The sequence below is a fragment of the Dendrobates tinctorius genome, unplaced genomic scaffold, assembly GCF_039654945.1.
Source record: "Dendrobates tinctorius isolate UK_male_01 unplaced genomic scaffold, ASM3965494v1 ptg000331l, whole genome shotgun sequence".
Classification (NCBI taxonomy): domain Eukaryota; kingdom Metazoa; phylum Chordata; class Amphibia; order Anura; family Dendrobatidae; genus Dendrobates; species Dendrobates tinctorius.
The window spans coordinates 177067-202908 of NW_027361997.1; the positions used below are offsets into that span (position 1 = coordinate 177067).

General features: G+C 43.5%; 1 protein-coding gene across 2 annotated transcripts; it reads right to left on the reverse strand.

Moving 5' to 3' along the window:
* Positions 1–1344: 1344 nt before the first annotated feature.
* On the reverse strand, positions 1345–24376 carry LOC141074270 (uncharacterized). 2 transcript variants are annotated; one of them, XM_073561891.1, is made up of 2 exons: positions 24229–24376; positions 1345–4124 (listed from the first exon to the last, which is right to left on the reverse strand). In XM_073561891.1, the coding sequence occupies exon 2, from the start codon at positions 3990–3992 to the stop codon at positions 2181–2183; it is 1812 nt and encodes a 603-aa protein (XP_073417992.1). In that variant the 5' UTR covers positions 3993–4124; positions 24229–24376; the 3' UTR covers positions 1345–2180. The 2 variants fall into 2 exon arrangements, with proteins under 2 accessions (XP_073417992.1, XP_073417991.1); XM_073561890.1 differs by lacking the exon at positions 24229–24376 and adding an exon at positions 21943–22095.
* Between the last annotated feature and the right edge of the window lie 1466 nt (positions 24377–25842).

Consider the following 25842-nt stretch of genomic DNA (forward strand, 5'->3'; position numbering starts at 1 on the left):
ACAGCAGATTTGGCCCTGCAGATCTGCAGCAGTTTCTGCTGCGGTGTACAGTACCATTATTCCCATGGGAAATGGAAACCGCAGTGCAGATGCTGCGGAATTTTCCAAGCCGATTTTCTGCGGTTTCTAAACCGCAGAAAGAATTGACATGTCAATTCTTTCTGGGGATTCCGCAGCGGTTTACCATCTCCTCCATTGTGGAGATGGTAAAACCGCAGGATAATCCGCAAATAAACCGCAGGTCTTTTGACCTGCGGATTTATCTGCAGAGTTTGAAAATCTGCGCGGATCAATCCGCAGATTCCGCAACTTGTGCACACAGCCTTATTGTCTGCATTGCAGCAGCTAGACGTGGGAGCGTCGCTCATCTATAGCAGACAATAAGGTCCCTAGTTCATTGGGACATTCTCCCACTTGATAGGCACTTAGCCTCACCCAACAGCACTTATATATCCCTCTGGGACTCCTCTAACCACATGCTTTCTATAAGTTCATATCTTTGCGGCTCTATGATTAAGATCTGGGAAGATCGAAATGTCATTTGATTTTGGTCGCTTTTTGCCATTGTGTAATTTACTTTACTTCCACTGATGTCTCATTAATTGCATATATATTCGAGTGCACGGTGAATATAGACTCCTGGTCTTGATGAGGAGGCATGGTGGAGTGCAAGGCATCCAATTTATTAGGAGGTGCAAATCAAACTGCAGTTGGGGACTGGAGTAAGATCTGGATGAAAGAACTCCACCACTTGTCCTTAATTTGATGAGCAGGAGTCATCACGCCCTGTCCCAGTTCCGTCAACTTTGTTGGAGCCAAGCAAAAATGGTCTTGAAAATGTCAAAAAGTCACTACATTTTTGTGCATCCTAGCATTGCTGTGAAACAGTCTGGCACCTTTTCAAAGCCATTTATACCAGTTTTCTGGTGTCAAAAATGTAATGAATCGCGGCCACAGTTTTAATGACTCCCTGGTTAAATATACTGTGTATTAGACAATTATAATCATAGAATGATAGAGTTGGAAGGGAACTCCAGGGTCATCATGTCCAACCACCTGCTCCATGCAGGATTCACTAAACCATCTCAGACAGATGTCTGTCCAGCCTATGTTTGAAGACTTCCTTTGAAGGAATAGAAAAAAATAGGCACTCTGACCTTGTCCTTATGTGATTCTCTAAGATAATTTTGGTAAATCTCACCTTGGAATAATTATTACAGAATAATACAGATCTCTTAGAAAGATAGGAGAATTTATTATTTTTCTTTACAATTCTATTTTGTAGACCCCTCCATCTGAAATGTCTCCTTTACCCACAAATGTAAACAAGGATTTGCACAACCATTTCGTTTGCGGTTTATTAGATACAAAAAAAGATTGCATCCATGTGACAAGTTTTCACATGAGAAATAACAGAGGATATACAGGGAAAAAAAAACATGCATAGCTTAGGACTATGTGGATCCCCAGGCAAAAGAATCACCAAACCCTCCGATATAGAAAGAAGATAGTGGACCGCAGTGTTTTTTTTATGTGGTATTCAAAAAGGGGTTAGCACTTTTCAGATCCATGGATAATCTAAAGTCATTTCCAGCATATGCCATACTCCGAGAACCAATTTCAGTACATATGAATATTAGAAATGTGTGCAGTCAAACAGCAAGGAGGCACATAAGTGGATGCTCTGGACACAAAATTTCAATTGGAAAAAAAAAACTATTTTTTTTTTCCTTTGAAATTTTGCACCCCTAAGAAGTGGTATCGCTATAGCTGAAAATTCGGGGGAGTGCATGTGACAAGAACTTCTGGTACCGGATGACCTTCACTTTGAACTGCATTGGTGTCATCATGATGACAAAGCTGGATCCTGTTGAAGCACATAGGCTCCCTTCCTCTGGCCTACAAAATGCCCTAGTGCAACGTCAATGTATTGCGAGAACTGTGCTGGGTCACTGTGCGCAGGAGAGAACTAAGTTCTTTAGAAAAGGTGAGTATAAACTTGCTTTTAACAGGGAAGGTGGCACTATTACTTTTGGGGGAAATTCAAGGGCCATGAATAAATGGGGAATTAATACTTTCTAAAGGGGGCACTCAAGGGTTTATTATTTTAAGAAGGCAGCACATTGTCACCTAATACATTTAGTGGGTTCTTGATGTCCAGAGCCAACATTGCGTAGTTTTTATGTTGTATACCTGATGTGGACCCTCTGATGTCTAACAAGATGTGAATTACTCATAAAACATTTCCCACATTCAGAGCAAGAAAATGGTTTCTCTCCTGTATGACTTTTCTGGTGCCGTACAAGTTTGGAGTTATTGAGAAAACATTTATCGCAACTTGGACAAGAAAATGGTTTTTCTCCTGTGTGGAATCGATGATGTCTATTAAGTTCTGATGAGCTACGAAAACATTTTCCACATTCTGAACATGGGTATGGTCTCTCATCTGTATGAATCCTTTGATGTTTAATGAAGTCTGAATTCCTTATAAATCGTTTCCCACAATCCATGCAAGAATATGGCTTCTCCTTGTTGTGGATTCTCTGGTGACTGTTTCGTTCAGAGCTACTTAGAAAAGCTTTTCCACACACTGGACAGGAATAAGGCTTTTCTCCTGTGTGGATCCTCTGATGTCTGTTCCGTTCTGAATAGCTGGTAAAACGCTTCCCACATTCTGAACAGGAATACGGTTTCTCTCCAGTGTGTATCCGGTGGTGTACAACAAGATATGAATTACTGCTGAAGCATTTACCACACTGAAAACAGGAATACTGCTTTGCTCCTGTGTGGATTTTCTGATGAGCAATCAAGTTTGAGTTAGTACTAAAACTTTTATCACATTTTGGACAAGAAAATGGTTTCTCCCCTGTGTGAGTTCGCTTGTGTGCTATAAGGTTTGAGTTACTGCTGAAATATTTACTGCATTCTGTACAACTGTATGGCGTTTCACATATGTGAATCTGCTGATGTTTCTGAAGAATTGATGCCGTTTTAAAACACTTTCCACAAGTAGTACATAGGAAATCTCTCTCTGCTAGAGATTGGTTTGTGTCTTCACTCCCATACTCATCAGTAAAAGTCGATAAAGTGGTATACTGTGTATCATCTGTGGGTGTATAAATATCAATGTTTGATAAATTGACTTCTTCGTAGGAGGTGGATTCATCCGTAATATGAGAAAAGGTGTATTGTGAATGACCTATTGGTATGTAAAGGTCTGTATCAGTGATGCCTCCTTCTTCGCATGAGAAGGGTTCCTCTTTAATATGAAGAGACATGTAATGTAGTGGATCTGAAGGTGTATAAAGCTCAGCAAGCTTTGCGTCTTCATCAGACACAGATTCCTCCTTAATATTTGGTAGATATTGTTGTACATGATCTGCGGATTTATAACTGTCATTGTCTACAAGATTTCTTGCAGCAAATGGAATAGATTCCTCCTTAATATGAGCACAAGAATCCTGTTGTGTGTGATTTCTGCCCATATGAATTCCTGTATAGATTAATTCATCAGCCTCAGTGGAGTCATATTCCTCTTTTACATGTATAGATATATATTGTGTGTGATCAGAAGTATTTGCTTTATCTTGTGTGAAGGATTCCGTCTTTATACAATAAAGATGTTGTTGTGAATGGTCGGTTGGTGTATAAATCGGAAAGATTTCTTCTTTAACAGGGGTAGGAGAATACTGCTGTGTAGTCTTTTTGAATTTATAAAGATCAGAGGTCTCCTTAATCTGGCTGGACAGATCCAGTTGTGTATGATATAAGGATGTATGAATGTTAGTGGGATTTTTTCCGACATAGCATAATTCTTCCTTTATTTGGGCTGTAGTTATATTAATGAGATTTTCTTCATCAGATGATTCTTCTTTAATAGTTGTATATGGCCATGTTATATCATCTACAGTTGTGTGCACATCGGTATTAGTGAGAAGTTCTGTACCGTCTGATACAGATATCTTAGTAGCATTCTCCATACAGTTGATCATATTTGGTTGCTCTGTTGAGTATTTTTTAAAGTCTCAAATTTTTAAAAGATACTTTGATTTTCATTCATGTTTTCTGGTGAAGAAATGGGGATTCAAATACTTTAATTATCTCTGTACTTCTAGTGAAATGTGCTGGGAAGAAAAAGAAAAAGAAAAAAAAACAAAAAACAGTTTGGTTAAAGGGTTTCCCAAAAATTTCATGCAAATAATTGAAATGCAGTAACATTTCTTAGTTAAGTGTGTATTCTCATTATTAAAGAAGCCCTCCCAGCCCTTAAAGTGCCCCTGTCAGCAGGATTATGCATAGTAACCTACAGACAGTGTCAGATCGGCGCCGTTATACTGAATAAAATGATACCTTGGTTGGTGAAATCCGGCTTGTGGCTGTTTCTTAATCTTTATGTTCAGATTTGTGCTAATGATATGCTCGTGTCCTAAGGCGGGGCATGTGGTGCTCTGATAAGGCATTCATAATGCAGACTGCTGACAGGTCACTGATCCTTCACTGACCCGCCCCCTAGTTTACATAAAGAATACCATCACATACTGAACAAAAAAAAAAAAAAAACACGCTTCTGCAGGCGGGTGCCGGCAGTGGCACCTGCGCTGCAGCATAATCACATAGTTTACTGTGCACTCACTCCCTTTTGCAGATTGACTGGAGCGAGGAAAATTTTTTTTTTGAAAATAGCGCCCAGGGCGCCTGTGCAGTAGCAGCTGTTTGTGTAGAGATCCGAAAGCTGTTGTTGCATAGGTGGTGCCATCTTGATGTAGTAGGAAAAAAGTACTCTTCCAAGATGGCGCATGCGCAATAGCAGCTGTTGGCAGTCACAGAAAGCTGCTACTGTGCAGGTAGCGTCATGTTGGAGGACTTTTTTTTCTTCTCCAGCAAGATGGCGCCGCCAGCGCCTGCGCAACAGAAGCTATTGGATCTCTATACAAACAGCTGCTACTGCGCAGGTGCCCCGGGGGCCATTTTCAAAATGACTTTTTTTTTTTTTCCCCTCGCTCAAGTAAATCTGCAAAAGGGATTATGCTGCAACGCAGGTGCCACGGCCGGCACCCGCCTGCAGCTTTTTTTTTTAATTATTATTATTCAGTATGTGATGGTACTCATTACGTAAACTAGCGGACAGGTCAGTGAGGGAGCAGTCTGCATTATGATTACCTAATCAGAGCACCACATACATGAACCCCGCATTGGGACACGAGCATATCATTAACACGAAACTGAAAATAAAAATTAAGAAACAACAAGACAGATTTCATCAACCAACTGAACCATTTTATTCAGTATAACGGTGCTGACCTGACACTGTCTGTAGGTTACTGTGCACAATCCTGCTTACAAACCTGTGTAAATGTTAGCGTAGTGTCAGTGTGTAAATATACTCAGCTATCGCTATCTTCTCCAGTATTCAGCGCAGCTTTGTTCCTGTTCTTATCCACGCAACACCAATTCAGACTCACACTGCAATGTGTGACCTGGAAGGGGCTTTTTACAATGTAAGCCTATGGAAGGTCAGAATGAGGCTCCATAGACTTACACTATAAGGCCACATTCACTTATTCAGTATGTGGTCAGTATTTTATTTCAGTATTTGTAAGTCAAAACCAGGAGAGGGTGGAAATGCAGAAGTGGTGACGTGTTTCTATTATACTTTTCCTCTGATTGTTCCTCTCCTGGTTTTGGCTTACAGATATTGAAGTAAAATACTGACTGCCATAGAAAACAATAAGATACATACCACAGTTCCAGTGAGTGGGCATTCACCCACCTGCTCTCACACAGAATTGCAGGAGAAAGAACTTATAATCTACAACCCTCCCAGAAGTAGAATTACACAGGTGACATGCTGTGATGTACAGCCGCAGCATCCAATCCGCAGCGGCCAGATGTTACAGCATAGCGGAGGGGATTTTATGAAATCCCATCTCAACTATGCGTTCAAAGACGCAGGTGGCAGACCTGCGTAACCGAACATGCGGCGCATCTTTGTAGACAGCAGCATGTCTATCTTGTGGAAACGCTCTGTCTCCGCAAGATAAATAACACAGTCTATGTATAGGATGCGGTGATTCCATATGTGTTCAATGAGTACATGCGGAATCACTGCGCGTACAAAGCCGGCATCGCTTTGGATGAAGAGGGCATGTGCTGCGTCCAAAGAGCTGCCGTTTCCTGAATGTGGAAACATACCCTTACATAGCTGAGAAGTGACACAACTAATTAAAACTCCCTTTGAAGCCAAGACTCCCTTGTGTAGGCAGGTAATTAAGGCAGTATATCTATTGTGGGAATGGACAAGAAGTCTAGGAGAAGCAGGAAATCTAACAGTTAACTATTGTTCCCTTCTCAGGAAATGGGACATCTGCAGCTGGACAATGGGGCATCAGTGAAAAGCTAGATCGCTGACAACAGACATGCCATGTCTCCTATGAAAAGGTAAAATTCCGATAAAAAATATGACGGCGATATCAAAGTCCTGTGATTGTCAGGAGTAAAGATATTGTGAATGTTGGGGATATCAATCTTCTGAAACTGAAGCCACATCCCATGACCAGCCTTGTTATGAGTAATCAAGGGGAGGTGTGTGGGTGTAACTTAAGGGCCTGTCACACTAAGCAATATCGCTAGCAATATTGCTATAACTTCACTGGTTTTGTGACGTTATAGCGATATTGCTAGCGATATCGCTATGTCTGATACTTACCTCTGACCGGCTCCCCCGCTGGTTATCGCTGATCTCGCGAGAATGTCCTGGACCGTTTCTCGTTGTCAGCTTCCTGTGGCACCGACGCGTGGACGCCTTCATCGCCTCGTCTGACAGGTAAGTAGCGACCCCCGACCGCTGCGGCAGCTCACTAGCGACCACTTAGCGATGCACCAGCGATCCTGACCGAGTCATATCGCTGGTCGGGATCGCTGATGCATCGCTAAGTGTGACAGTACCTTTAGGTGCTGATAAAAAAACAAGGCGAATGAATGGTGATCTGTGTTCAAAGTTAAGGAAGATACATATCAGTGTAGGCTTGATCCACATTGACCATTCGCTCAGCTGAGCCATCTCTGTGAGTAGCGTAGTAAGTTTCTCTGTTGATCAATTTTAACAGGTATGATACAGTGCCTACAAGTAGTATTCAACCCCCTGCAGATTTAGCAGGTTTGATAAGATGCAAATAAGTTAGAGCCTTCAAACTTCACACAAGAGCAGGATTTATTAACAGATGCATAAATCTTACAAACCAAAAAGTTATGTTGCTCAGTTAAATTTTAAGAAATTTTAAACATAAAAGTGTGGGTCAATTATTATTCAACCCCTAGGTTTAATATTTTGTGGAATAACCCTTGTTTGCAATTACAGCTAATAATCGTCTTTTATAAGACCTGATCAGGCCGGCACAGGTCTCTGGAGTTATCTTGGCCCACTCCTCCATGCAGATCTTCTCCAAGTTATCTAGGTTCTTTGGGTGTCTCATGTGGACTTTAATCGTGAGCTCCTTCCACAAGTTTTCAATTGGGTTAAGGTCAGGAGACTGACTAGGCCACTCCAACACCTTGATTTTTTGCCTCTTGAACCAGGCCTTGGTTTTCTTGGCTGTGTGCTTTGGGTCGTTGTCTTGTTGAAAGATGAAATGACGACCCATCTTAAGATCCTTGATGGAGGAGCGGAGGTTCTTGGCCAAAATCTCCAGTTAGGCCATGCTATCCATCTTCCCATGGATGCGGACCAGACGGCCAGGCCCCTTGGCTGAGAAACAGCCCCACAGCATGATGCTGCCACCACCATGCTTGACTGTAGGGATGGTATTCTTGGGGTCGTATGCAGTGCCATCCAGTCTCCAAACGTCATGTGTGTGGTTGGCACCAAAGATCTCGATCTTGGTCTCATCAGACCAGAGAACCTTGAACCAGTCTGTCTCAGAGTCCTCCAAGTGATCATGAGCAAACTGTAGACGAGCCTTGACATGACGCTTTGAAAGTAAAGGTACCTTACGGGCTCGTCTGGAACGGAGACCATTGTGGTGGAGTACGTTACTTATGGTATTGACTGAAACCAATGTCCCCACTGCCATGAGATCTTCCCAGAGCTCCTTCCTTGTTGTCCTTGGGTTAGCCTTGACTCTTCGGACAAGCCTGGCCTTGGCACGGGAGGAAACTTTCAAAGGCTGTCCAGGCCGTGGAAGGCTAACAGTAGTTCCATAAGCCTTCCACTTCCAGATGATGCTCCCAACAGTGGAGACAGGTAGGCCCAACTCCTTGGAAAGGGTTTTGTACCCCTTGCCAGCCTTGTGACCCTCCACGATCTTGTCTCTGATGGCCTTGGAATGCTCCTTTGTCTTTCCCATGTTGACCATGTATGAGTGCTGTTCACAAGTTTGGGGAGGGTCTTAAATAGTCAGAAAAGGCTGGAAAAAGAGATAATTAATCCAAACATGTGAAGCTCATTGTTCTTTGTGCCTGAAATACTTCTTAATACTTTAGGGGAACCAAACAGAATTCTGGTGGTTTGAGGGGTTGAATAATAAATGACCCTCTGAATAAACTTTTCACAATTTAAAAAAAAATTAAACAAAGAAATAACATTCTTTTTTGCTGCAGTGCATTTCACACTTCCAGGCTGATCTACAGTCCAAATGTCACAATGCCAAGTTAATTCCGAATGTGTAAAACTGCTAAATCTGCAGGGGGTTGAATACTACTTGTAGGCACTGTATATTGTTGTTTTTTTATTTTATACTTATTACAGGAGAACGAGGGATTTGTAATGATTAGGTGTGTTTGTAAGTATGGTTTAATTAAGAATAATAAAGGATTATGTGTTTTTATTTCAAATAATTGATTTTTTAATGGGTATCTGTGTTTTCTTTACAATTTGACTATGGGGTTAGTAATAGGGGCGTCTTATTAACGCCTCTCCATTAATAACGTTGGGGCTTGATGTCACCTGAAAGGTGACATCAAGCCCCCAAATATTACTCTATATGCCACTGCTACAGGGCAGTGGGAAGAGCAAGGCTATGAGCCAGAATAGGGGCATCTTACAGATGCGCCTTTTCTGGGGCGGCTGAGAGCTGATGTTTTTAGCCGGGTAGGGCCACTATCCATGGTCCCTTCTTTGGCTATTAACATCAGCTCTCAGCTGTCTGCATAGCCATTGCTGGCTATGAACTCAATACTGCCTGTTGACGGAATAGTATGTCAGCTGGCAGTATCCCCCGCTTTCATGAGGGCTCTGGCAGTGAGCCCGCATCAAAGCCGGGACATGTCAGCTGTTTTGAACAGCTAACATGTGCCCGCAATAAGCACGAATGGAGTCGTGATCCACTCGTGCCTATTAACTAGTTAAATGCCGCTTCCGGCCGGAAATACGTGAACCGCTGACCCGCTGATTGGGGGTCATCGGTGGGTCGGTATAACAACCAGGTAGCCTTGAGACCTCTATGGTTGTTGATATCAGATTGCAGTGAGCGCCACCCTGTGGTCAGGGCTCATAGCAATGCTGTCATTCTGCTACATAGAGGCGATCTGAGCATCGCCTCTATGCAGCAGAGCCAATCAAGTTATGGCAGCTTCTTGCCTCCCATGGAGGCTATTGAAACATGCCAAGAGTTTAAAAAAAAAAGTTTTTAAAAATATGAAAAAAAAAAATAAAAAAAAATTTAAATCACCCCCTTTCGCCCCATTCAAAATTATACAAAAATAAAATCAAAACAGATATATTTGGTATCGCCACGTTCAGAATCGCTCGATCAATAAATAAAAAGGATTAACCTGATCACTAAACGGCGTAGCGAGAAAAAAAATTGAAACGCCAGTATTATGGTTTTTTGGTCGCCGCGACATTGCATTAAAATGCAATAACAGGTGACCAAAAGATTGTATCTGAACAAAAATGGTATCATTAAAAACGTCAGCTCAGCACGCAAAAATTAACCCTCACTTGACCCGAGATCACAAAAAACGGAGACCCTACGGGTCTCGGAAAATGCCGCAGTTTTTTTTGTTTGTTTTTTTTTTTAGCAAACTTTGGAATTTTTTCACCACTTAGATAAAAAAGAACCTAGACATGCTTGGTGTCTATGAACTCGTAATGATCTGGAGAACCATAATCGCAGGTCAGTTTTAGCACTTAGTGAACCTAGCAAAAAAGCCAAACAAAAAACAAGTGTGGTATTGCACTTTTTTTTAGCAAAAGAAGATTTGTAGTTAAAAACACTTCGACTTGCTTTATTCGTTTTCAATAAAAAACAGACTGTCAAATGACAAAATCTCTCCAGGAATGCTGCCAATACACATGGGACCGGCTTTACGCGTTTCGATCTGTGCGATCTTTGTCAAAAGCCATGTCAGTACCTCTACACATGCTTCTATATAGAAAGAACAAACCGATGGTATTACACTATAAAATCACGTGAACAGCACATAATAGAGAAAAGAACACAATTAAAAAAAAACTGTTACTCATGCACCTTATACCATGTTACATATAACCATCAATTTAACTGTAATGAAGCGCCAAGTCATTCCGTTTATTAAGACAATGTGGAGATCTCGTATTTAAACGATATATCCAGCACGCCTCTCTAGTGAGGAGTCGTCTTCTAGCATCGCCTCCTCGAAACGGAGTATTAACAATTTCAATGCCATGAGCCTGAAAACAATTAGTGCTCCTGGCATGATGAACAATAAAATGTTGCGAGGCCACGGAGACATTTCTTTCAGCAGAATTCGTACTGGTGATATCATATAAATTCTCCCTAATGCGAACCTTCAGTTTTCTAGACGTGCATCCAATATATGACAGTTTACAAATCTTACAGCTTATCCTATAAACTACATTTGTAGAGTTACAATTAATGTAGCTTTTGCTATTGATTCCACGTCTGTCTGGACGAAGTTCCGAGGTCTCTGCGGTGGTTGCTGGTGAGCTGGCTATACTGTATTTTCTTGATTGCACTTTTTTGCAGTTTCACCGCACTTGGAATTTGTTTCCAGTTTTCTGTTCCACGACAAGGTAAAACCAATGGTATAATTCAAAAGTACAACTCGTCCCGCAAAAAATAAGCCCGACATGGCCTTATTGATGGAAAAATAAAAAGTTATGGCTCTGGAATGAAGGGGAGTGAAAAACAAAAACGCAAAACCGAAAAAAGCTCTGCTGGTCATTAAGGGGTATTATATGGTACAGTCTTGTATTGCATGACTACATTTTCCTCTTGATTATATATACAACCGAAAGAGGAGACAGTGACACCAGCGGTGATTGGGTGCCGGGGGTATCGTAATGGCAAGCACAGGGATCTTCAGCAGACCTCTGAATATCATGGCAAACCGTTGTCACGCCGTGATGACATCATGGGTGCTCCAATGGGCATGTGGAATGCCTGCTAGTCAGTGTTAAATGCCTTTGTCCAAGACTGACAGCGGGATTTAAAGGGAATCTGTCACCCTTTTTTGCACTATCAGCTGCCAACATTGACAATAAGGGCTTATCTACAGCATTCTGTAATGCTGTAGATAAGCCCCGGATGTAAACTGAAAGATAAAACACGTTAGATTATACTCACCGGAGGGGGCGGTCCAGTCCGACGCCTCCCATCTTCATACGATGCCGTCCTCTTTTTCCCTTCCTGTAGTGGCTCTGGCGCAGGCGCACTGCTCTGCCCTGTTGAGGGCAGAGCAGAGTACTGCAGTGCGCAGGCGCCGGGAAAGGTCAGAGAGGTCCGGCGCCTGCGCACTACAGTACTTTACTCAAGCTGTGTTTTTAATTACATCCAATCACATTTGGATATAAATATAGGCTTGACCAAGTTATTAGCTAGAGGTAAGTGTTCACACTAGGCAGTTAGGTTAGGGACCCATTCGATCATGAGATTACCTTGACGTTACTGAATGGGCTCATATTTTATAGCCAAATTTTGTGCTAAGCATATCATGTGTGTTTTCTTAAATTTCAAAAGCCATTACGCTATTCGCACTTCATGTATTTCACATTGACATGACTTAATTTATATCTATCTTTTTTATGTTTTGGTGCTTTTATACAATAAAAACAATTTTATATAAAAAACAATTATTTTTGCATCACTTTATTCTGACAGCTATAACTTTATTTTTTCGCTGATGACTGTGTATGGCGGCTCGTTTTTTGCGGGACAAGATGATGTTTTCAGCAGGGCTGTGGAGTCGGTAAGCAAAACCTGCGACTCCGACTCCTCAGTTTCCCTTACACCGACTCGACGACTCCCACATACAGTTGTGGCCAAAAGTATTGACACCCCTGCAATTCTGTCAGATAATACTCAGTTTCTTCCTGAAAATGATTGCAAACACAAATTCTTTGGTATTATTATCTTCATTTAATTTGTCTTAAATGAAAAAACACAAAAAGAATTGTCCTAAAGCCAAATTGGATATAACTCCACACCAAACATAAAAAAGAGGGTGGACAAAAGTATTGGCACTGTTCGAAAAATCATGTGATGCTTCTCTAATTTGTGTAATTAACAGCACCTGTAACTTACCTGTGGCACCTCAGTTTCTCTGAGTTTTGACACACAGATAAATTTCAGGGATACACCCAAATCATTATAGTAGTATAAACACAGTTTATAAGGCCTAGACCTCAAACAATGAAATATAGCTATACACATTATAACATCAATGGGGTAGCCGATATGCACAGATACATTTTCATGAGTGTATAAAAAAACAAAACCGTGGTATTGAATAGTCAAAAACATCAGAAAATGTACAATTTTATATATATATATATATATATATATATATATATATATATATATATATACACACACACACACACACACACACAAACTAATTATGCAAATTGTCTCTTCAGAGAGGAAGAGGACTAGAACCCTAGTGCCACCTATTGGCACTAGAGTTCTAGTCCTCTTCCTCTCTGAAGAGACAATTTGCATAATTAGCATATTTCCTAGAGCAGCACTGCGGCTTTAAGTCTCCTCCTCTCGACATTCTTAGCATGTCATTCTGCGCAAGGAGAAATGATACTTCTTGGATATCGGTCAGACGCCTCTCACAGCTAAACCAGATCTCACACTTTACACTGACGAGGGGCAGTACCCCGAAACAGTGTCTGCAAACTGAGATTCTGGCTTGGCTTTTATCCTAAACTAGATTATGGCCCGATGCTATCGCATCGGGAGGATGCGATAGCATCACACCTCTTGCCATGTTAACCCTCAACACACACACTCCTCTCACCATCTCTACTCACTCTTTCACTCCACATACGACCTCTTCTCTCACTCCGTCTCTCATACTCATGCCGTCATCGCCGCTGATCCACGATCCCCGACATCTTCTTCCGCCGACGCCATCCTGGATCCAGACGTTGTCCACGCCGGCGACATGTTCTTGAGGCGACGCCATTTTGGATCGGCGAAATCCCGCGATAGTCAAGACGGCGTCGCCGGAAGAACATGTCGCCAGCGTGGACGACGTCGGGATCCAAAATGGCGTCGGCGAAATCTCGCGAGATTTCGCCGACGCCATTTTGGATCCCGACCGCATCCACGCCGGCGACATGTTCTTGCGGCGACGCTATCTTGACTATCGCGGGATTTCGCCGATCCAAAATGGCGACGCCTCAAGAACATGTCGCCGGCGTGGAGGACGTCTGGATCCAAAATGGCGTCGGCGGAAGAAGATGTCGGGGATCGTGGATCAGCGGCGATGACGGCGTGAGTATGAGAGACGGAGTGAGAGAAAGGGTCGTATGTGGAGTGAAAGAGTGAGTGGACGTGAGTGGAGATGGTGAAAGGTGAGAGGAGTGTGTGTGTTGAGGGTTAACATGGAAAGAGGTGTGCGGTGACGTCACCAGTTACAACTGGACGGAAGTTGTTACAACCGGAAGCTGCTTAGGGCATTTATTATTATAGATGTAACAAGGCTGGTTAAAGGGTCAACATTGACTTATAGGATTGCTACTTCCAATGGGTGGCACTAGAGTTCTAGTCCTCTTCCTCTCTGAAGAGACAATTTGCATAATTAGCATATTTCCCAGAGGAGCATTGCGGATTTGTCTCCTCATCTTGACATGCTTAGCATGTCATTCTCCGCAAGGAGAAATGATACTTCTTGTTATACATTTACACTTTTTTTCCACTCTTACTTTGTCCCAGGGTGAGACACTGTATTATATCAGATCGCTGATCTGACACTTTGCAGAGCACTGTGTCAGATCAGCGATCTGAAAGGCGGTGCAGGAGCCTTGCCGATACCTGCTCTCAGCAGGCAGTGATAAGCCACCCGGAAGGACCCCACGGCAATCTTGGATCCGGGGTCCTGCAGGGAGGAGGCCCTCGGAGCAATGCCCCCTCCCTATGCCACAGGATCGCTGCGATCATGTTTGATTGCAGTGTGCAGGGGGTTAATGTGCCAGGAGCGGTCCGTGACCACTCCTGGCACATAGTGCCAGGTGTCAGCTGTGATAATCAGCTGACACCCGACCACGATCGCGTATGACGTATTATCCCGTCCATGGGCATTCAGGCCCAGGGCCCCTGGACGGGATAGTACGTCATATGTCAGAAAGGGGTTAAAGAGTAACCGTTGTTTTTAATTTTTACTTTGTAAATCAATATTACAAATGAAAATAGGATTTATGACAGTTTCTTATCAAAAACATCTGCTTCTTTCTCCACCAGGATTGATCAGTCATTATCAAAATTTTCAGGAAAAATCTGTATTTAGTGAAGACAGAACATTAACCCCTTCACGACCTATGACGCCTACGTAGGCGTCATGAAAAGCAGTGCCCAAACGACCTATGACGCCTACGTAGGCGTCATGCTATAAATAGCCCCCCTGCGGGTCGGGTGACCGGGGTCACTGAAAGGTCACCCGACCCGCACACAAAGGACCCTTCAGAGGTAACACCTGGGGGTGTGGCTTAGCCCCCACGTGCCTACGATCGCTCTGATTGGCTGTTAGAAGTGAAACTGCCAATCAGAGCGATTGCAATATTTCACCAATGAAAATTGGTGAAATATTACAATCCAGCCATGGCCGATGCTGAAATAGCATCGGACATGGCTGGACACCGAGACCCGACCCCCCCCACACCGACTGACGGCACTGATCGGCTGCCGCCACCGTCTGACGGCACCGATCGGCAGCCGCCGTCATGATCTGCCCCTCCGCCTTCCCTCCGCCCCCCCAGCCCTCCGATCGCCCCTCCGATCACCCACTCTCACCCTCCTTTGTGCCTCTGACCTCCCACTATCCATCCCGGTGTCCTGCCGTCCAGCGTCATGGGCGCCGCCATCTTGCAAGATGGCGGGCACATGCGCAGTGCGCCGAATCGAATCTGCAACGCTGCAGATTCATTTATTTTGATCACTATGATAAACTTTCATAGTGATCAAAATAAATAAAAAGTAAATCACCGCCCCCTTTATCACCCCCATAGGTAGGGACAAATAATAAAATATTTTTTTTTTCCATTAGGGTTACGTCCAGGGCTAGGGCTAGGGCTAGGTTTAGGGCTAGGGTTAGGGCTAGGGTTGGACTAAGGGTTAGGGTTGGACTAAGGGTTAGGGTTGGACTAAGGGTTAGGGTTGGACTAAGGGTTAGGGTTGGACTAAGGGTTAGGGTTGGACTAAGGGTTAGGATTGGACTAAGGGTTAGGATTGGACTAAGGGTTAGGATTGGACTAAGGGTTAGGATTGGACTAAGGGTTAGGATTGGACTAAGGGTTAGGGTTGGACTAAGGGTTAGGGTTGAATTTAGGGTTAGGGTTGAACTTAGGGTTAGGGTTGGAATTGGGATTAGGGTTGGGTTGGGGTTGGGATTACGGTTAGGCTTGTGGTTAGGGTTAGAGTTGGGATTTCGTTAGGGGTGTGTTGGGATTAGGGTTGTGGTTAGGGTTATGATTAGGGTTGGGATTAGGGTTAGGGGTGTGTTGGGGTTAGGGTTGGAGATTGAATTGAGGGGTTTCCACTGTTTAGGCACATCAGGGGCTCTCCAAACGCGACATGGAGCCACCATTTATTCCAGCCAATTTTGCGTTCAAAAAGTCAAACGGTGCTCCCTCCATTTCGAGCCCCGATGTGTGCCCAAACAGTGGTGTACCCCCACTTATGGGGTATCAGGGTACTCAGGAAAAATTGCACAACAACTTTGGGGGTCTAATTTCTCCTGTTACCCTTGGGAAAATAAAAAAATGGGGGCTAAAATAATTATTTTTGTGGAAAAAAAAGATTTTTTATTTTCACGGTTCTGCGTTATAAACTTCTGTGAAGCACTTGGGGGTTCAACGTGGTCACCACACATCTAGATAAGTTCCTTGGGGGGTCTAGTTTCCAAAATGGGGTCACTTGTGGGGGGTTTCCACTGTTTAGGTACATCAGGGGCTCTGCAAACGTAACATGATGCCCACAGACCATTCCATCAAGTCGGCATTTCAAAACGTCACTACTTCCATTCCGAGCCCCAACGTGTCCCCGAACAGTGGTCCCCCCCATATATGGGGTACCAGCGTACTCAGGACAAACTGGACAACAACTTTTGGGGTCCAATTTATCCTGTTACCCTTGTGAAAATAAAAAATAGTGGGCTAAAAATCACTTTTTGAGGAAAAAAAAATATTTTTTTATTTTCACAGCTCTGCGTTATAAACTTCTGTGAAGCACATGGGGGTTCAACGTGCTCACCACACATCTAGATAAGTTCCTTGGGGGGTCTAGTTTCCAAAATGGGGTCACTTGTGGGGGGTTTCCACTGTTTAGGTACATCAGGGGCTCTGCAAACGTAACATGACGCCCACAGACCATTCCATCAAGTCCGCATTTCAAAGCGTCACTACTTCCCTTCCGAGCCCCAACGTGTGCCCAAACAGTGGTCCCCCCCCATATATGGGGTACCAGCGTACTCAGGACAAACTGGACAACAACTTTTGGGGTCTAATTTATCCTGTTACCCTTGTGAAAATAAAAAATAGTGGGCTAAAAATCACTTTTTGAGGAAAAAAAAATTTTTTTTTATTTTCACAGCTCTGCGTTATAAACTTCTGTGAAGCACTTGGGGGTTCAAAGTGCTGACCTCACATCTAGATTAGTTCCTTAGGTGATATAGTTTCCAAAATGGGGTCACTTGTGGGGGGTTTCCACTGTTTAGGTACATCAGGGGCTCTGCAAATGTAGCATGACGCCCACAGACCATTCCATCAAGTCTTCATTTCAAAGCGTCACTACTTCCCTTCCGAGCCCCAACGTGTGCCCAAACAGTGGTCCCCCCCCACTTATGGGGTACCAGCGTACTCAGGACACACTGGACAACAACTTTTGGGGTCCAATTTATCCTGTTACCCTTGTGAAAATAAAAAATAGTGGACTAAAAATAATTTTTTGAGGAAAAAAAAAATATTTTTTTATTTTCACGGCTCTGCGTTATAAACTTCTGTGAAGCACTTGGGGGTTCAAAGTGCTCACCACACATCTATATTAGTTTCTTGGGTGATCTAGTTTCCAAAATGGGGTCATTTGTGGGGGGTTTCCACTGTTTAGGTACATCAGGGGCTCTGCAAACATAACATGACGCCCACAGACCATTCCATCAAGTCGGCATTTCAAAACGTCACTACTTCCCTTCTGAGCCCCAACGTGTGCCCAAACAGTGGTCCCCCCCACATATGTGGTACCAGCGTACTCAGGACAAGCTGGACAACAACTTTTGGGGTCCAATTTATCCTGTTACCTTTGTGAAAATAAAAAATAGCAGGCTAAAAATTTATTTTTTGAGGGAAAAAAAATATTTTTATTTTAACGGCTCTGCGTTATAAACTTCTGTGTAGCACCTGGGGGTTCAAAGTGCTCACTATGCATCTAGATAAGTTCCTTAGGGGGTCTAGTTTCCAAAATGGGGTCATTTGTGGGGGAGCTCCAAAGTTTACGCACACAGGGGCTCTGCAAACACAACATGGTGTCCGCTAACGATTGGAGCTAATTTTCCATTCAAAAAGTCAAATGACGCTCCTTCCCTTCTGAGCCATGCCGTGCGCTCAAACAGTAGTTTTCCCCCACATTTGGGGTACCAGTGTACTCAGGACAAACTGGACAACAACTTTTGGGGTCCAATTTATCCTGTTACCCTTGGGAAAATAAAAAATAGCGGGCTAAAAAATCATTTTTGAGGAAAAAAAAATATTTTTTTATTTTCACTGCTCTGCGTTATAAACTTCTGTGAAGCACTTGGGGGTTCAAAGTGCTCACCACACATCTAGATAAGTTCCTTCGGGGGTCTAGTTTCCAAAATGGGGTCACTTGTGGGGGAGCTCCAATGTTTAGGCACACAGGGGCTCTCCAAATGCGACATGGTGTCCGCTAACGATTGGAGCTAATTTTCCAATCAAAAAGTCACATGGCGCTCCGGGCATTGCGATGCGCCCAAACAGTGGTTTATGACCACATATGAGATATTGATGTACTCAGGAGAAATTGCCCAACAAATTTTAGGATCCATTTTATCCTGTTGCCCATGTGAAAATGAAAAAACTGAGGCCAAATAAAATTTTTGTGAAAAAAAAAGTACTTTTTTTTTTTTACAGATCAATTTGTGAAGCACCTGGGGGTTCAAAGTGCATACTATGCATCTAGATAAGTTCCTTGGAGGGTCTAGTTTCCAAAATGGGCTCACTTGTGGGGGAGCTCCAATGTTTAGGCACACAGGTACTCTTAAAACAAGACATGGCAACCGCTAAACATTCAAGCATATTTTACATTCAAAAAGTCAAATGGTGCTCCTTCCATTCTGAGCTCTGCCGTGCGCCCAAACAGTGGTTTATGACCACATATGAGGTATCAGTGTACTCAGGAGAAATTGCCCAACAAATTTTAGGATACATTTTATCCTGTTACCCATGTGAAAGTGAAAAAACTGATGCTAAAATAAAATTTTGGTTGGAAAAATTAAAATGTCCATTTTTTCATTCCATGTTGCTTTAGTTCCTGTGAAGCACCTGAAGGGTTAATAATCTTCTTGAATGTAGTTTTGAGTAGCTTGAGGGGTGCAGTTTTTAGAATGGTGACACTTTTGGGTATTTTCTGCCATTTAGACCCCTCAAAGTGACTTCAAATGTGAGGTGGTCCCTAAAAAAAATGGTTTTGTAAATTTTGTTGTAAAAATGAGAAATTGCTGGTCAACTTTTAACCCTTATAACTTCCTAACGAAAAAAAATGTTGTTTCCAAAATTGTGCTGATGTAAAGTAGACATGTGGGAAATGTTACTTATTAACTATTTTGTGTCACATAACTCTCTGGTTTAACAGAATAAAAATTCAAAATTTGAAAATTGCAAAATTTTCAAAATTTTCGCCAAATTTCCATTTTTTTCACAAATAAACGCAAAAATTATTGACCTAAATTTACCACTATCATGAAGCCCAATATGTTACGAAAAAACAATCTCGGAATCGCTAGGATGCGTTGAAGCGTTCCTGAGTTATTACCTCATAAAGGGACATTGGTCGGAATTGCAAAAAATGGCCAGGTCATTAAGGTCAAAATAGGCTGGGTCATGAAGGGGTTAATTACATTACGGAGCTAAAAGATTGCAGAAGCTACTGGGAAGACTCTATATAGAGTGGAGGACGGAGGTGCTGGAAGCAGAGCTCCTCACTTCTCCTTCCTCTTCTCATCTACATAGGAGATGATAGCTGGTACTGATGAGATTTATCTCAGTAATGTAAAAAATCTGTCTTATCCTGAATACAAATTTCATCCGAGCATTGAGAATTTTGAAAAGTAACGATCAGTCCTGGCGGAGAAAGAAGTAGATTTATCTGATAAGATCTATTACAAAGTTTATTATCTTCATGTATAATATTAATTTATGAAGTAAAAATTAAAAACGATGGTTAATCTTTAAAACAGGAAAAATAAATAAAGCAAAAAATGGGCAAAAATGCAATAATGGATCACGCATGAAATGTATCAAAACACACATGCTGAGGATAAATCATGTTTTTTTTTGCCATGATTAATGCCAAATTACGGTAAAGCACCAAGCTTTTGCTCCGATTTCTCATTAATTGTAAAGTCGTAATGTTCTGGTAACAGCAGTCTAACCACAATGTAAATGTATCATTGTGACCATTCAGCAGCTAAATCTCAATGATGGTTCACTCAGGATGCAGATAATGCTGGCTGTGACTCAGACAGGCAAAGTGCAATGCATCTGTGGCAGGCAGAGTCCAGTGCTGACTCAATTGCTGCTCTGCAACCCTTATCAGCCATGTAGTATTGCCCAGTATTGGCTACACCAGACCTGGGCAAACTGCATCCACAGGCCACATCCGGCCCTCTGGCTGTTCCAGTCTGGCGGACCAAACCAGTGGCCCAAGGGCCGCACCATGCTCTCGTCTTCCTGCCCACTGTCACTGAGGATGCAGACAGCAGTGACTACTTTGGTGAAGGACTGGGCCACCACGGCTCCATCTTCTACCAATCAGTGCATAAGACAGCAGACGCAACGTCATTTCATTGCGCTGCTGCTGAGACTGCACAGGAGACAGAGCAGAGCATGGGGGAATGGGAGCAAGGCGAGTATGTGTTTTTTTTTTTTTTCCATGTGCATGGGATATTTGTATGTATACAGGAGGCTGTGTGTGGGGGCTTACACAGTATACAGGGGCTTGTGTGGGGGGCTCACAGAAGTATACAGGAGGGAGATGGTCGTGTGCCAGCTGTTACGGTGTATGGGGAGGGCTGTGTGCCGGCTGTTACGGTATATAGGGAACGGTGGGGCTGTGTGAGGGGTCTTACAGTATATAGCTGTGAAATTCACCACTTATGTGCACACGAACAGTAATCGCTGCGGGTTGAATGTTGTGTACTTGTGCAGCGTCCAGATGTTACAGCATAGTGGATGGGATCTCAAGAAATCCCATGCCCACTATGCATGCCAGACACCCGTGGAGAAGGACATGCGGCGCCTCTCTCCCGAGCGCAGCATGTCAATTTCTCTTTCGGAGACGCAAGCCCCCGCAAGAGAAACTTTAGCTATACAATGTACTGAACTTGGTGAATCCATACAGTTCAGTGAACACAAGCGGAATCACATGCGTTCGATAGCCGGCAATGTTTTGGACGCAGCAAACACACTGTATCCAGAACGCCATTTCCAGATTGTGTGCACATACCCTTACGCGCAGCGGTGAGTGACTGTTTTCTCAGCACAAATACACTAGAAAGCCAGCTGTCAAAGCGCCGGGGCGTGCTTGCCGTCGTCACTCAGTCATTGCTCAGTGCACAGTATCAGATCCGGCCATGCTGCTCTGACTGGAGAAATAAAGTTCATTTTCTCCAGGTAGAAGCAGGATTCTATTTTACATGTTGAATGGTAAAAATAAGACAGCTGGAAGCAAAGACAACGCAAGAGTAATTGAAAAACAATCAAAGATGATGCGAAGACTGAATGTCGCCAAAATGTTCTTAGAGGGGCTCTCAGGAGGATAGGGTGACTTTAGAAGGGCTCACACTGGCTTACCGCCCCGGTGGGTGAGCGCTCTGCCAGTTAGGAGCTTAGCGCTCTTTTCCAGCCATTTCCATTGTATTGGGCTGAAATCCACACATCGCGACTAGCGGGGTCATGAGTGTTAGATTTGGGGTACAGGGGGGCGGAGAGGTTACTACTTTTATTATTTCTAACCAGTATGAGCCCTTTGGAAAACCTTTTCTGTTCATGAAACCTCCTTGGTTCATCTCTTGTGAGACTGTTCCCATGGAACGACCTCTCATTCCCTGCGCTTTGTTCACTACAATGCAGTCCTAGTTTCGCATCCATTAAAAAACATGGCGGTAACTGCTGCGCTATCAGTTACGGCTCCTAGCACCAGAAAAAGAAGGCCCCGCCATACACCAGCACATGCAAAGCTCGGAGTCTGCAGCTAGCCCCAAATATACCTGCATCAACGCATCCTCTGTCTGTTGTCTGTCAACGCTGGCCAAACCGGAAGTTGTCAATAAAGCTTTTCCTGGCTGTGCGTTCCACCACCTGCGCTGGGTTCCGGGCGGCCTCCCGTATGTGCGTTCCAATGTGCTACTTATGTCTGCATGTCAGCGGCTCTTCCGTTGCATTGGAGATGGAATGCTGGTAGTTGTAGTCCAAGAAAGCGGATGATTACAGAGTTGTTGAAGGAGTTCTGGACTACAATTCCCAGCTTCCATGTTAGCTAAAAGTGAAGTGGATGGTGTGCATACAGTGCATTGTGAGGAGGGAGGGACTGACTGTAAGATGTGGGAAATGGTCCCAGTTTGTTGCATTGGAAATAGAGTGCAGCTCAGCCAGTCACTATGCCCCAGAGATTGATGCTTTTCCGGCCATTTTTGGTACTGATGCAGAAACAAGTACCATGTATTGTGGTAGTTTCTGTGTTAGGCTATGTGCACACGTAGTTTTAGGTGTTGCGTATTTTTCCGCGTGGATTTACAAAAATCCGCAGGTAAATTCTCAGGTCAAAAGACCTGCGGATTAGCCCTACGGTTTCACACCTCTGCAATGGAGAAGGCGTGAAACCGCAGCGGAATCCGCACGAAGAATTGACATCCTGTGGATTTGAACTTGCGCGGAAAAATCCGCAGCATGTGCACAGCGTTTTCCAGTTTACCATTGAAAACAGGAACTGTACAACGCACCGAAATCTGCTGCGGACCCACAGAGCCTGAAACGCTGCGGATCTGCAGCAGAATCCGCACCATGTGCACATAGCCTTAGTGGCTACTATGAGAATTTCGCCCCCCATAGTTATATGGGCCCTTTTCTATCCCTGATTGATATAAAGTTATATTTTATATCCATTTCCGGGGTTTCTCAGGTTCACATAATGCAATTGCAGTGGCTTTTTATTAAAATATTTAGACCTGCTAAGAACCTGTTGTCATTTGATCACTTGCACTAGATACTGCAACAGTACCGCAGTATACAGTGATATTTGAACGTTTGTGAACCCTTCACATTTTTTTCAGATTTCTGCATGAATTTGCCCTAAACAAGAATCAGATTTTCACACAAGTCTTAATGGTAGTAGAGGGCCAAATCAAACAAAAGAGTAAAACTATTAGACACTCATTTTTGTTATTGAGGAAAGTAATCCAATATCACTTCTATAAATGACAAAAGTTTGTGAGCCTTTAGGGTTAAGGGGTCACTCAGACATCTGTAGATTTCAGTCTGATGTCGGAGTGCAATGCACAGATTAGCTGCGGGTCTCCCCACCCAAGTGTGAAAACTTCATAGAAATATATGAAGAGCTGCAGCCATTAGCAGCCCATGCCCGGACCGATTGGCACGAGTGTCTGAATGGGCCCTTACAGATATTTTGAAGATGAGGAAGTCTGGTGTTTTCATTCAAGGTGACAATCAGGTTTGAGGGGCGACCTGTTTTATGTAAAGAATGGAGTTCTAGTAAAGATTGATCTTGACATATTTGTGGAAATGTATCATGTCACGAACTAGGGAGATTTGTGATGACAAGATCAGAAATGTTGTTGATGCTCATCTGGCAGAAAAAAACATCACACAACCTTTTATAAAGCGTTTGGATGCCACTAGTGATGGGCAAGTAGCATCGTTGCTTGTGTTTTCCTAAGCATGCTCAGGTGTCCGACGAGTATTTTGGCATGCTCGGAGATTTAGTTTTCCTCGCCTTATCTGCATGATTTGCGACTGCTAGACAGACTGAATACATGTGGGAATTCCCTAACAAGCAGGCATTCCACACATGTATTCAGGCTGTCTAGCAGTCGCAAATCATGTAGCTAAGGCGACAAAAAACAAATCTCCAAGCACGCTAAAAGACTCCGAGACCACCCGAGCATTCTCGGGGAGACATGAGCAATGAGTATACTCGCTCATCACTAGATGCCACCAATCCACAGTCAAATTGTGTATAAATGGAGGAAATTCAAGAGCACCGTTAGCCGCCTGAGGAGATCACTCCAAGAGCAATGTGTATAATAGCCCCCAAGGTTACAAAGACACGCAAGGTAACCTCTAAGCATCTAAAGGCTTCTCTCAGATGAGAGATTAAAGATCACTTAGACAAGCCAAAAGGCTATTGGAACAATATTTATAGAAAGATGAGACCAAAATTGAGCTTTTGTGTTTATATTAGAAGCATTGTTTGGAGAAAGAAAAAACCACTACAACATGGAGAAAGAAAAAACCACTACAACATAAAAACTTCATACCATCTGGATAAGTAGTATCATGGTTTGGTCCTGTTTTGCTGCATCTGGGCCAAGACGGCTGCCATCATTGACGGAACCATGAATTCTAAATTAGACCCGCAAATTCTATAGGACAGGGTTCCCCAACTCCAGTCCTCAAGGCCCACCAACTCAGGTGATAATTGCCTCACCTGTGCAATACAAAGGAAATCCTGAAAACATGATCTGTTGGTGGGCCTTGAGGACTGGAGTTGGGGAACCATGCTTATAGGATAATGCCAGGTCATCTGTCCATGACCTGCATCTTGAGAAAGTGGGCCATGCAACAAGATAACTACCCAAAGCACACAAGTCATTCTACAATAGAATTATTACAGAAGAATAAAGTTAAAGTTTTGGAATAGCCAAGTCACAATCCTGACCTTTATTACTATATAAAATATTGTGGGAGAACCTGAAGTGAGCAGTTCATGGGGAAAAAAACCCTCAAATAATAGAGGTGAAGCTGTTTTGTAAGGATGGATGGGCTAAAATTCCTCAGTGGACCTTGTGCTTTTGATTGAATAATCCATTTGACTTCTCTTGTTAGCAGTAGTTTGTGATGGTTCACTCCTTGTTCAGGTACATTAACCCTCTCCAAACCGCAAAGATTTAGGAGAATAAGAAAATCCCATTGAAATCTACACTGCTGTGCACATGTCCATGTGTTTCCACAGACCGCATGTCCATGTGACCCACACGTAGACATGTCCGTTTTTTTTACTGGCAGCACGGGCCACAAAACGTCCCGCACACGGATGACACACTGGGATGTCATCCGTGTGACACATCCCAGCACCTGAGACGCAGCACTACAGTAAGCGTTGTTCCCTGGCGCCGGGTGCTGAAAACACTCTAATTATTCTCCCTTGCTCTGCCAGCGATCAGTTATATTCAAATGATAACAATGACAGCAGGTGGCTGCTGATGGGAGTAATAGTCCTACACCTGCTTCCGCAAATAACAGTGACAGCAGGAGTGGCTGATGGGAGTGTTCCTCACCCGCCACCCGCACTACAAATGAAAAAAAAAAAGGGCGTGAGTTCCCCTCTATTTTCTATAACCACCCAGGCAAAACTGACAGCTGGGGGCTGCCAACCCTCAGCTGTCAGCTTTAGCAAGGCTGGTTATCAAGAATAGAAGGGTCCCCACGCTGTTTTAATTATTTAAATAATTTTTAAAAATGGCGTGGGGTCCGCACCATTTTTGACAACCATCTTTGCTAATGCTCACATTTGGGGGCTGGTATTCTCAGGCTGGTAATGGGCCATTGATATAGGCAGTGCCACCATCAGGGCACTACTGCCCTTACTGCTGTATGGGGCCCGGTGAGCAGCAGGACACAGAGGGGCCCTGCTTATGTGTTTTTGCTCATTGGGCACCATATCGTGCATTAAAGTGGTGCTCGCTGGGGTCCGGGAACTTTCTCAGAGCTTGACAGCTGCGCAGCTCCCGCTCCCTCCGTCTTCTGTGTACTGCCTGTCGGGTAACGGCACGCCGACATGTACCGGATGCTGGAAGCAGAGCTGCACTGCTGGCGAACATCTGTGAGGTAAGTATAAAAAAGTTTTTGTTTTCTTTATAAAATGAATTAAA